Source organism: Dermochelys coriacea, chromosome 10 (assembly GCF_009764565.3).
Source record: "Dermochelys coriacea isolate rDerCor1 chromosome 10, rDerCor1.pri.v4, whole genome shotgun sequence".
NCBI lineage: Eukaryota > Metazoa > Chordata > Testudines > Dermochelyidae > Dermochelys > Dermochelys coriacea.
Window position 1 is genome coordinate 51,710,088 of NC_050077.1, and position 12,696 is coordinate 51,722,783.

At 42.3% G+C, this 12,696-nt stretch overlaps 1 protein-coding gene across 3 annotated transcripts in view; it reads left to right on the forward strand.

Annotated features, from left to right (window-relative positions):
- DAPK2 (death associated protein kinase 2) overlaps positions 1–12,696 on the forward strand; it is an 89,740-nt gene that overhangs the window by 53,856 nt on the left and 23,188 nt on the right. For all 3 annotated transcript variants that reach the window (XM_038420541.2, XM_038420539.2, XM_043493288.1), the window contains exons 4-7: positions 2,198–2,336; positions 7,077–7,206; positions 8,440–8,488; positions 9,129–9,155. In XM_038420541.2, coding sequence (XP_038276469.1) covers positions 2,198–2,336; positions 7,077–7,206; positions 8,440–8,488; positions 9,129–9,155 — 345 coding nt within the window. The remainder of the gene's footprint in view (positions 1–2,197; positions 2,337–7,076; positions 7,207–8,439; positions 8,489–9,128; positions 9,156–12,696) is intronic.

Consider the following 12,696-nt stretch of genomic DNA (forward strand, 5'->3'; position numbering starts at 1 on the left):
CACGACAGAGGCCCAAAACAGCTACTTCCTGGTGACCGGGCAGTGGTGCCTGCCACAGGGCATTGCCTGTGTGCGGGTTGTCTCTGTTCAAGGAAATGGGACTTGTGTACACTTGGTAAACAAACAAATTGCTCCAAGAAAATATGTGACATTGCTTTTTCCTCCCACCACCTCTGCAGATCTATTCCAGGCGCCAGGGACATTAGAAACTCGGCGCCTATCTGCCGGGTGGTGGCTCCGCCCTTCCCAATTCTGCCCAGGCATCACCCCATCCCTGCCCTGCCTCTTCTCGTCCTGCCCCCACCCCGCCTCTTCCCTGCCCAGTTCTGCCCCTTCCCCCAAGCGTGCTGTGCCCTCACTCCTCCTCCCTCACTCCCAGCGCCTCCTGATGCTGCAAAACATCTGATCTGTGGTAGGTGCTGGGAGGAAGCGGGAGGCGCTGATTGATGGGGCCCACTGGCAGGCAGGAAGCACTGTGGGGAGGGGGAGGCTCTGGTGGGGGGGCTCCTCCTCGCCCCCCCCACCTGTCACTCACCTCCCCGCTCGCCTCCTCACCCCACTGGCCTACCCGCCTCCCACCTCACCTCCCCGCCCACAGGGCCCCCCAAAGCATGGGGCCCGAGGCAGTCACCCCGATTTGCTGTACCCCAGGGACGGCTCTGGTCATTGGCTTTGGAAAAGCTGAGTACAATTCATTGCCCACAGCAACCGCACAGGCTAAGAAATGAGCTCATGTCCAGTTCTCTGTTGTGTATTTTAACAGTGCTTTCATCGAGTTCTTGTTTGCACTTGACTTTCTGGGGCAGCTTTTATAGCTGTGCCCAGAAGATCACTTGCTCATTTGGAAGAGGGTAGAATAAGCTTATGCTCAAATAAATTTGTTAGTCTCTAAGGTGCCACAAGTACTCCTTTTCTTTTTGCAGATACAGACTAACACGGCTGCTACGCTGAAACCTGAGCTCAGACAGGTGATTGCATATGACCCTGCTGCTAAACAAATCAGCAATAGGCAGGAACAGCTATAAAAATCATACTGCAATCAAGCTACTTCTGTGCTGCTGCTCCAGCACTATTTAGCTTCAAGCATCTGAAGCCTTCAGCCCTTGGTTCTTTTAGTGATATGTTGTTTGATCAGTGATGCCAGTGGCTTATTTTCCATAGTAACTGCTGGATCCTGAAATCTTTGCTCAGTGCTGAGTCCTCAGTAGGAGGCCTTGAGTGAGTATTGTCAGGATCAGGCAGGCCCAAAGGCACTCAGTCTTTGTGCTGTGTCCTACAAGTGATGAGCTGAAAGAGGAATATCATAGTATAAATATCAGACCTTTAAAATAATAGCACTAGAGATGTTGGCTAAGTCATTATGTTGATCTTCTGCCATGTTGCAATATAGAAAACAGTCCCGAGGCTTATAATATAAGAAAACAAAAATGGCCGCAGAATTCTTGTCGGGGTAAATATTTTTTTACTATTGGTCTGAAAGGTCATAATTGTAACTAGATTATTATTTTCACATTTCCTTGTTTGGGGGAAACAGCTTAAATTATCTTCCAGGCTTAGTTAATTTGCTTATTTAAAATCTGGCACAAAATAAAGGTTTCTCTGTCAGTTACATGTCAAACAAGCATTCTCATAAGAGCACTAATAGGTCCTTTATCTATGTCCTGGGATAGGAAGCAGATTCTGTTGGCATATCTCATTGCATCATACTACTGATGGTAAAAGATAAGGAAAATGGTTTTTCATCAAGACAACAATATTACAGTTTGTTCTATTTCCTCGATCCCTATTAAAATGGACAGTAAAAAAGTCACTTGTTAACAGTGCTATTGTGTATGTATGTACACATATATATGTGTTTATATATTAATAATGCTGTGCATTTTTATAGGACTCTTTAGGTGAGACTCAAAGTGCTTTACAAATGTTAATGAATTAAGCCTCGCAGCACCTGGAAGATAGGGATTATTATCCCCAGTTTACAGTAGGAGAAGCTGGGACATAAAGAGGTTGTGACTTCCTTCAGTATCCCAGAGGAAGTTTGTGGCGGAACTGGGACTAGAACTCTCATCTCCTGGCTCACACTTCAGAGTGGGCTTGTTCTGAGTGGCATTTTGTTTGTTTGCCATTTTAACTATATTGATGTTTGTGTGCCTTACCCTGCTGTAGCTAACCCAAGACTTCCCTGTATGTCTTGCAGAGTGTCTGGAGGAGAACTTTTTGACTTTCTGGCACAGAAAGAGTCTCTGAGTGAGGAGGAAGCAACCAGATTCATTAAGGAGATTTTAGATGGTGTTAACTACCTCCATGCCAAGAAAATTGCTCATTTTGATTTAAAGGTAAAAAAACATTGATCTAGTTAAAATAAATAATTATAGCATATATTCTATAATGCAGCATATGTGATACATTTAAATGTGATGTTATATAAAATATGTTTGATAATAGAAAAGGTGGAAGCGTAGAATGCTTAGCTTTTTGGACTGAGGCTTCCTGTGCTGGATGGACATGACAGCACTCAGAGGAAAGCAGAAATGGTATTTTCCAAGATTTTAGAATCATTCAATCGTAGGTCTGGAAGGGACCTCAAGAAGTCATGTAGTCCAGTCCCCTGCACTCAAGGCAGAATTAAGAATTATCTAGACCATCCCTGACAGGTGTTTGTCTAACCTGCTCTTAAAAATCTCCAATGATGGAGATTCTACAACCTCCCTGGGCCATTTATTCCAGTGCTTAACTACCCTAACCGTTAGGAAGTTTTTCCTAATGTCCAGCTTTGTATTTCTTTTTAGTGATGAGAATGAGAAATCAAAGAAGCCTTCATCTTGTGGGTGTCAGATATTTTAATTAATGCTTCTATTATTTATTGTTTATATAATAGCACCCAAAACATGGTGGATGCTTTTACAAACATATTGGAAGATGTACAGTACCTGCCCCGGAGAGCTCACAAACTAGTAACCATCATGAGTCCTTTTCTAAGTAATTTTCCTTTGGAATCCTAACTCCATCAAAGCAAATTAGTCTAAGTGAACTTTTAAATATTAATAACAGTCAATATAACATTTGCCTTGTAAATATTAGACTCTAATCCATATTCCCTCTTCTGGCAAGCATTTTCTATGTAGAGACCCACTCAATCTGGGTTCAAGTTATAGTATGTGCATTGTGAGTGCTACTTCCAGTCCTGTCCAGTTCATTTCTTTACCAAACATAGCACAAACTACAACAGTGATTGTGTTTAGAATTCTGTGAGGAATGAGGAACATTATTCTGAAACTACAGAGTTCAAACAGCTTCAGCAATGTATGTTTGACCAGGAAATAAGAGGTAGATTAGTTCAGTGGCTCTCAACCTTTCCAGACTACTGTACCCCTTTCAGGCGTCCGATTTGTCTTGTATACCCCAAGCTACACCTCACTTAAAACATACTTGCTTACAAAATCAGACATAAAAATAGTATCACAAAAGTGTCACAGCACGCTAGTACTGAAAAATTGTTTACTTACTGATTTTTACCATATAATTATAAAATAAATCAATTGGAATATAAATATTGTACTTGCATTTCAGCGTATAGTATATAGATCAGTATAAACAAGTCATTGCCTGTATGAAACTTTAGTTTGTACTGATTTCACTAGTGCTTTTTATGTAGCTTGTTGTAAAACTAGGCAAATATCTAGAAGAGTTGATGTACCCCCTGGAAGACTTCTGTGTACCCTCAGGTGTACACGTACCTCTGGTTGAGAATCACTGGTTCAGTTGGCACTGTCATTCCAACACCAAGTATCAGTTGGTTCAGAATATGGCTGCTGGCCTGCTTAGTCATCCAGGTCACTGAGAGCACATCACCCCAGTGTTCCCATGTACTATCAGGTGAATTTATAGTTTTAGTCCTTATCTTCAGAGCCTTTCATGGAACTGGCCCAGACTTCCTGGGAGACTCTGTCTCTGTCCATGACTGTGATCGGCCTAGACAACAATGTGCCTCTGGAACTAGGATTCTGTCACCCACAAGGATGAAACTTGAGGCTGGGAGACTGAGCATTCTCAGCAGCAGGCCTGCAGCTATGGAATTTGCTTTCGCAAACGTTGCCATTTTCAGGACTATATACAAAACGTGGCTCCATCCCTCCTCAGACCAAGGTGGAAAGTAGAGGAAAGACAGAGTTTGAGGAGATATGAGGAACTTTAAAATGGGAGTGGGGGGCCTAGAGTAGATCACATGCGGTTCATCATAATTTTGGATCTAGAATTGTGTGATGCCTAGATACTGCAGTGATGAGTATCACATGGACAGATGTATGCCCAAGTTCTTCTCTTGAATATATATTCTTCTTGTTGCAATTGCATATATCCCAACAATACAGTACACTTCATCAAACTTCTGTCCATGTTTGTTTGTTTGTTTATGGTTGTGAGTATGTTGGGGTTACCCTGAAGCCATGTAGCCCAAGAGCAAAGGTTTACACTGTGCATTTGAAAAATATGATAACATTCAGTGATTGGAATATAATTATATGAACATGAATAAAACTTTTCCCAGGGTGAGTTCTGGCTACTGAAATCCACATGTCCCATGTCAATAAAGTTCAGTGGTCAATAATGATGATGGAAAAAGAGCAAAAAGAAATGTGCATGTGGGGCAGAAGAGATACCATCTCATAAATACAATAAATAAATCACTCACAAGCGATTTAAAGCAGGATTCAAGATATCACTCATCTGGCTTTTATAGGACTATTTTTAGAGCTTCTGCAGCATTAAGCTAGGCATTTATTTTTAAGCAATAATTCAACTAGAGAAATGGAGATCCATAATTATCTTGTCACTCTTATCAATCTCTTCAATCTTGCCATAAAAAAAAGTTTGGGGAACATATAATGGGAACTAGTTTGAAATGGGTTTTTTGGGGGAAGGATTTGTTTGTTTGTTTTTAGTGGCCTTGCCAAGATTTGACTGTGGAAGTGTCTTCAAAAGCAATGGCTGTTGAAGCCAAACAAACAAACAAAACTCAAAACCCAATGCCAGTGAACTGTTGGAAATGCACAATACACCAAAGGAGGGAGGGGGATGTAAAAGAGGGAAATCACATTTAAAATATTTTATAGCCATTATAACAACTGAAAATTCCTTTCTCCCAAGTGGTGCATAAACCCTAGCACTCCCCACAGAGATTCTGGGGGCAAAGGAAACTTAAATATATAACCATTTCTTGCTAATTCCTTACAAGCACTGATGGTAGGCTTGGTACTGTACAAAGACCCACAATAAAACTAGACCCTGCCCTGAAGAGCTTGGTGAAACATCAATAATAATTGCACTATCAGGCCTCTGCTAATGTTCTGCTGAAATCAGTGGGGTAGCAGGACATATTGGGGGATGTTTTGCAGCAGTAAAGACGATTAGATGGTGGGTGGCGAATGTGACATAATGAAAATGTTAATTATACTGTGAATAAGGCAGACGTACATGTATCCAGTTATGTGACTAGAGTGAAGTGAAATATGGATTTGTGTTTTATTTCTATGATATTAGCCAGGCAACCATTTTTCCTATTGCTCCCCCTTTCCTGCTAGTCTGTTCTCATGACCTGCTTCCAGCTGATATAGTCTGCACCTTGTCACTTGCTGAAATCCAGATGCGGGCCTGAGAAGACCAGGGATCAGCTCTCTCTGGTGTAAATTCGCACAGCACTATTGATTGCAGCAGAACTGTACCTATTTACACCAAGTGAGGATCTGCACCAAGATGCAGAGATGATGAATAGAGATGACTGTTGAATAACTTCTTGTTTCATGCTGTACTGCCTCTAGCACAAGTCTGTTTTAAATGGGCATCACATGTCAGCAACATACACTGCTGGCAGCTGTAGGCACTGAATCTTCAGAAGAAAACCAGCATAGTTAGCCTGGAGCTAAAATCACCTTAGTCCAATGGCTGTGAAAATAAATTATTCATGTAGCCTGTCTGCAAGTGTAATGCAGAATGAGAGTGTGTGTTAGCAGTAGCTCCTTGCACATGAGAATTAGTTCTGAAATGGTCAGGCAGCTGCCAACAGGGAATCAAACTTTCTGACTGTTGCTTCCAGGCTCTGATTAAAAAATGAAAATTGAATAGCATAGGAGCTCTTCATCAGAGCTGAATTGTGCTAGCCATGTTGCTCTAAAAACTATAAAATAAAAGAGGAATGACAGGTGCTAAGAAAATTAGTGGAAAAATAATGAATAGATACAGCACAGAGTATGGAGTCGAACCTGCTGCTTAGGGACTGCTAATTGTTCTCTTTTCACAATTCTATCCGGTTTGGCCTGGTGCTTTTGGTTGCATAACAGTCAGAAATTCTCCATGTGTTCTTAGAATAGCTTGTTACTAGAGGTGGGCCGGAATCTCCAATCCTAGCCCCTTCTAATTTCAGGGCCATTCAGATCCTCATCCCAGGATTTGAACGTACCCCATTGTTGTAAAAGGGACAAGGCCATGGTAAGCTCACCCTATGTGTTGTACCACCATGCTCAGCATGTCAGTCTCGTAACATATCTCGTAACACATCTAGTTGAGCCATGCAATTATTTACAGTTATGTGAATAACTCTGGTGTCTCATCATTTCCCTGGAAACCAGGTGTATTTTATCTTCATCCTGCCATAACAACTATAATTAATAAAATAAACATAGGCAGGCAGAGAGAGAAAGCAATTGGTGAAGAGAACAAGGAAGGTCCTGACTTATTAGGAAGCAGGACGTGCTGCAGCTTTTGTGAGAGAAAAGAATAAATACAATAAGTGAAGTGAATTACAGTATTGCTTTTGAGAGGGAGGCTTCAGACACTGAGGAGTGTTAATTTTGCTGCTGTCAAGTATGATTTGACAAGGAATGTCACATTACATAAATATGTTCAATTTTTTAAAACAATGAAGTCTGCATTGCCGGGAGTAGGTTTGTGTTTTTTACCTGTTCTGCAGTATTACAAACATGTACAAGCATGAAAAGGTGACTCAAAGGATACTGCTTGGGCTCTTGATCTGTTAGCTTCCTCACAAATAATATAACTAATCTTTATTTAATTATTTTTAGCCTGAAAACATTATGCTTCTAGACAAGAATATTCCTATTCCACACATAAAAGTCATTGACTTCGGCCTAGCCCATAAAATAGAAGATGGAGTTGAATTTAAGAATATTTTTGGGACACCCGAGTTTGTAGGTGAGTGTTCAAGCAATTCCTTTGTGTTGCAGCTTTTCACTGGAGAAGCCAGCAACACCTTCCTGAATTCAGGGAGAAGCCAGCAATACCTCTGCCTTTTCAGTCCCCTAAAATTGCCACCCCATTTGGGTGCACTGCATCTAGAGGGCTTGCTTGAATCTTCTCAGCGGAGCAGCCGAAAGATGCCTTCTGTAACCTGTAGGTGTTGAGCTGAAGAGATCAGAGTGCTGTTAAATTAGTGAGCTAGAGAAATAAATACAGGGTTGAAATTTTGGAACCCCCCGAGCACTAATCTCATCTCTGCTATTTACTCTCCCTCTGGCAAGTCAGAGCCACTCTGCATCTGTAAAATGGAGTAATATAGGTCTCTGTTGATGTTATTTCTTTCTAAGTATAACTCCCTCCCACTGAACCTGTTTGGATTATAACTCCCTTCCTTTTGTTACTCCAGGATGACTGTCATGTTGTGACTTCCTGTTCATGTTTCTAACCTCTAGGTTTGCTTGTATTATCTCTTAGTCCTTACTGGTTTTTACACCTGCCAATCAGAGATCTATTCAGTTTAATTTACTTCCTCTTCTGGATAATAAATGAAGCTGTTAAATAAACACTGATCCCTGCTGCCCTGTTCTAGACACCTCTTCACACCTCGATACACTGCCGTTTATCACTTCCTTTGTTCAGTCCTCTACATGGATATTTTTCATCCAGAAGGTGTTTCTTTTACAGATGCTACAGTAACAGCTGACAACAATAGTAATGAATGGTGTGTTGGCTGGAAAAAAACCTTGGGCAAGTTGCGCTAGAGCAGTCCCTGACTGGCCAATTACTAAGTAAAGACCGGGCATTAATGGCATCAGTTTATTGCCATTCTGAAATAATTGGGGAGAAAATGCTTAGATCTATCTGCTTAGGGATGCTGTTACATGACATAATTTGTTGTTGAAGGTATAATTAGTACTGTAGATGGATTGTAATGTCTTCCTGTCCTTTATTCTTTGATCTCTTTTCATTCTCCATTGACTCTAAATTAGCTCTCCCTCTGTTTGGGAGATTAAATTCCTACCACCACACGTGCAAACCACTGTAGAACTTTAAACAGAAATGACCTCATATAATTACTGGCATGCTTTTTACCAAGGACTGAGTAATTCTTGACCTACACATACAATTCATGTTGCTAAAATTAATTATTCAATCTGTTGCTGATGTTTGAATAAATGCTTCTTACAGCTCCAGAAATAGTGAACTATGAACCACTTGGGCTAGCTGCAGATATGTGGTAAGTTCTCGGCATTAACTTTTCTTCCAAGATGCTATACTGCTAGTTTCTTAAGGGTGCTCTATGTAAAATCCGTTCTCTACATATCAGACAATGCTGACATACAGTAAATAGCTGTTCTTTCAATCCTTCCATTTTTACCTGCTGTTTATAGTAAGCTTCTACTCATGATAATAAAAAAAATTGAATTATATGAAATAGGAGTTAACAATTTGCCACTAGCTGTCAGCTTTTGGAGAGAGCCACTTGAAAGGCACCATTGTCCCTGCAATGCCTTGTGATAGCTTAGTTTATAAAAGTGCTGTGTATAGAGAAAGCTTTGATACCAAGCTATTCTGCCCAAAATGGTCATAGTGGCTGAAACATCTTTGCGGATATTCCTCCATGCTTCTGACATGTACCATAGCTAATTAGCTACCATGAACCAACATGACTTAAGAAATCCATATAAAGAAACCCCAGATATCCACTTCATTTGAGCCTGTATCCAAAATTCATATTCCTTTTTATGAAGCACTGACTTTTACATAGGTTTTGTCTGACTGCTAATATCATAGTTCATCTGCCAATCTAGCAGCTATAATTGACTCATGTCACACACGTATAAAACTTACAATCGATTGCTCTTTTTGTTTTCTAGGAGCATAGGAGTCATCACCTACATACTGTAAGTACAGAATTCGATCCACTTGTATGGAACAGCTGTAAAAGTTGTAGCAAGCTAGTAAGAAGCAGCTCTTCTCATCAGTCCCTTAGGGAAAGAGCTGCACAGCGGGAATGGGGCAAGGGACTGATGGACAAGTGATCTCCAGAGGCCTTTTAAAAAAGAGAAAGCAAAGAAAATGAAGTGAAACTAAAAGAGAGACAATAGGACCAATGACCAGCAAATGCCTCTATGTAGCACCTGTGCCTCTTATGTTTTGGGGGGTGGGATTTTCAAAAGTGGTCACCAAGTGTTGGCCAACCGCTACTGCCATTCATGTCAAACACCCTTCTGCTTCAGTGGGAACAGAGTTAGGCTAACACCAAGCACTTTTGAAAATCCCACTTAAATCTCAGCCTCTCTAGCCCTGGGGTTCTTCTGGGTGGGCTCAATGGGCACATGCTGCAGCCGTTACCCAGAGCTCCCATTGGCCTTGTTGGGAATTTTGCATTAGCAATCTTTGCAGCATCGGGCCCAACAAAGATAGAGACGCTTAAAAGAGGAATCTCTTTCTGGTGGGCAAAGCAAGTGGAGCAGAATTAAACACACCCACAGGCCATGCTGAAAGCTTTTGGATTGTTCCCTGAGCTTAGACCCCGCCCTCTATAAAAGGGCTGTAAGCTGACAACATAGCCAAGATGCTATGAATCATAGAATATCAGGGTTGGAAGGGACCTCAGGAGGTCATCTAGTCCAACCCCCTGCTCAAAGCAGGACCAGTCCCCAACTAAATCATCCCAGCCAGGGCTTTGTCAAGCCTGACCTTAAAAACTTCTAAGGAAGGAGATTCCACCACCTCCCTAGGTAACGCATTCCAGTGTTTTACCACCCTCCTAGTGAAAAAGTTTTTCCTAATATCCAACCTAAACTTCCCCCACTGCAATTTGAGACCATTACTCCTTGTTCTGTCATCTGCTACCACTGAGAACAGTCTAGATCCATCCTCTTTGGAACCCCCTTTCAGGTAGTTGAAAGCAGCTATCAAATCCCCCCTCATTCTTCTCTTCCGCAGACTAAACAATCCCAGTTCCCTCAGCCTCTCCTCATAAGTCATGTTTTCCAGTCCCCTAATCATTTTTGTTGCACTCCGCTGGACTCTTTCCAATTTTTCCACATCCTTCTTGTAGTGTGGGGCCCAAAACTGGACACAGTACTCCAGGTGAGGCCTCACCAATGTCGAATAGAGGGGAACGATCATGTCCCTCGATCTGCTGGCAATGCCCCTACTTATACATCTCAAAATGCCATTGGCCTTCTTGACAACAAGGGCACACTGTTGACTCATATCCAGCTTCTGATCCACTGTAACCCCTAGGTTCTTTTCTGCAGAACTGCTGCCGAGCCATTCGGTCCCTAGTCTGTAGCGGTGCATGGGATTCTTCCGTCCTAAGTGCAGGACTCTGCACTTGTCCTTGTTGAACCTCATCAGATTTCTTTTGGCCCAATCCTCTAATTTGTCTAGGTCCCTCTGTATCCTATCCCTACCCTCTAGTTTATCTACCACTCCTCCCAGTTTAGTGTCATCTGCAAACTTGCTGAGGGTGCAATCCACACCATCCTCCAGATCATTTATGAAGATATTGAACAAAACTGGCCCAAGGACTGACCCTTGGGGCACTCCACTTGATACTGGCTGCCAACTAGACATGGAGCCATTGATCACTACCCGTGGAGCCTGACAATCTAGCCAACTTTCTATCCACCTATAGTCCATTCATCCAGCCCATATTTCTTTAACTTGCAGGCAAGAATACTGTGGGAGACCGTGTCAAAAGCTTTGCTAAAGTCAAGGAACAACACATCCACTGCTTTCCCCTCATCCACAGAGCCAGTTATCTCGTCGTAGAAGGCAATTAGATTAATCAGGCATGACTTGCCCTTGGTGAATTCATGCTGACTGTTCCTGATCACTTTCCTCTCCTCTAAGTGCTTCAGAATTGATTCCTTGAGGACTTGCTCCATGATTTTTCCAGGGACTGTGGTGAGGCTGACTGGCCTGTAGTTCCACGGATCCTCCTCCTTCCCTTTTTTAAAGATGGGCACTACATTAGCCTTTTTCCAGTCATCCGGGACTTCCCCCGATCGCCATGAGTTTTCAAAGATAATGGCCAATGGCTCTGCAATCACATCCGCCAACTCCTTTAGCTCTCTCAGATGCAGTGCATCCAGCCCCATGGAGTTGTGCTCGTTCAGCTTCTCTAAATAGTCCCGAACCACTTTTTTCTCCACAGAGGGCTGGTCACCTCCTCCCCATGCTGTGCTGCCCAGTGCAGTAGTCTGGGAGCTGACCTTGTTCATGAAGACGGAGGCAAAAAAAGCATTGAGTGCATTAGCTTTTTCCACATCCTCTGTCACTATGTTGCCTCCCTCATTCAGTAAGGAGCTCACACTTTCCTTGGCTTTCTTCTTGTTGCTAACATACCTGAAGAAACCCTTCTTGTTGTTCTTAACATCTCTTGCTAGCTGCAACTCCAGGTTTGGCCTTCCTGATTTCACTCCTGCATGCCCGAGCAGTATTTTTATACTCTTCCCTGGTCATTTGTCCAATCTTCCACTTCCTGTAAGCTTCTTTTTTGTGTTTAAGATCAGCAAGGATTTCACTGTTAAGCCAAGCTGATCGCCTGCCATATTTGCTATTCTTTCTACACATCGGGATGGTTTGTCCCTGTAACCTCAATAAGGATTCTTTAAAATACAGCCAACTCTCCTGGACTCCTTTCCCCCTCTTGTTATTCTCCCAGGGGAATCCTGCCCATCAGTTCCCTGCGGGCCTTATGCTCTGGGGTACAGTAAGGGGCACATGGATACAGTCTGAGACACATTAAGTAGCCCACCAGCAGCTAAAGAGCAATTCTAAAATTGTCCAGATCCTTGATCCTTATTTGCATTCCTCATGTCATCAGCTGATACATCTGAATGTGATAGGACATCAATGTCTTCATAAATTGCTATTTACATCTGTTTATAGATTAATGGGAAGGGAGACTGGTTGTTAAGAAGAAACAGGTTAGAATGCTTACCCTGTGATGACAGTAATGCACAGATAGCCAGGTGTTCTGAGAGGTCTTCACCTTCCTCTGAAGTGTTGCATACACAGGCCTTTGCTGGAGGCAGGATAATAGAGGGAGTGGAGCAGTACTCTGTTACAATAGGGCAGTTCTTTTCTACTTATATACCTTTGCTCTGTAGAGAGATAAAAGCATTGATTTTGCTTTGCATTGCTCCGTCTGGTTGAAATGACCTAGAAACCTTCTGCAACAATAAGTTTGTATTCAGAGATGGGCTTGCCCCATGAATTCCAGATCCAAATTTCCCCGAAGTTGGAGGTGGTTCAGAACAGGAGTTTTGTCTGACCCATCTCTACTTATACCTAAAATCTCCATTGGAAAAAAAAGAGAAATGCAAACAATGTGTCCCTATAGATTACTACTAATCCTGACTCTGTTGTATGGGGTGTGTCACGGATCCACAGCATTAGAGCTATACCCCCAACTTTGGAACAGTC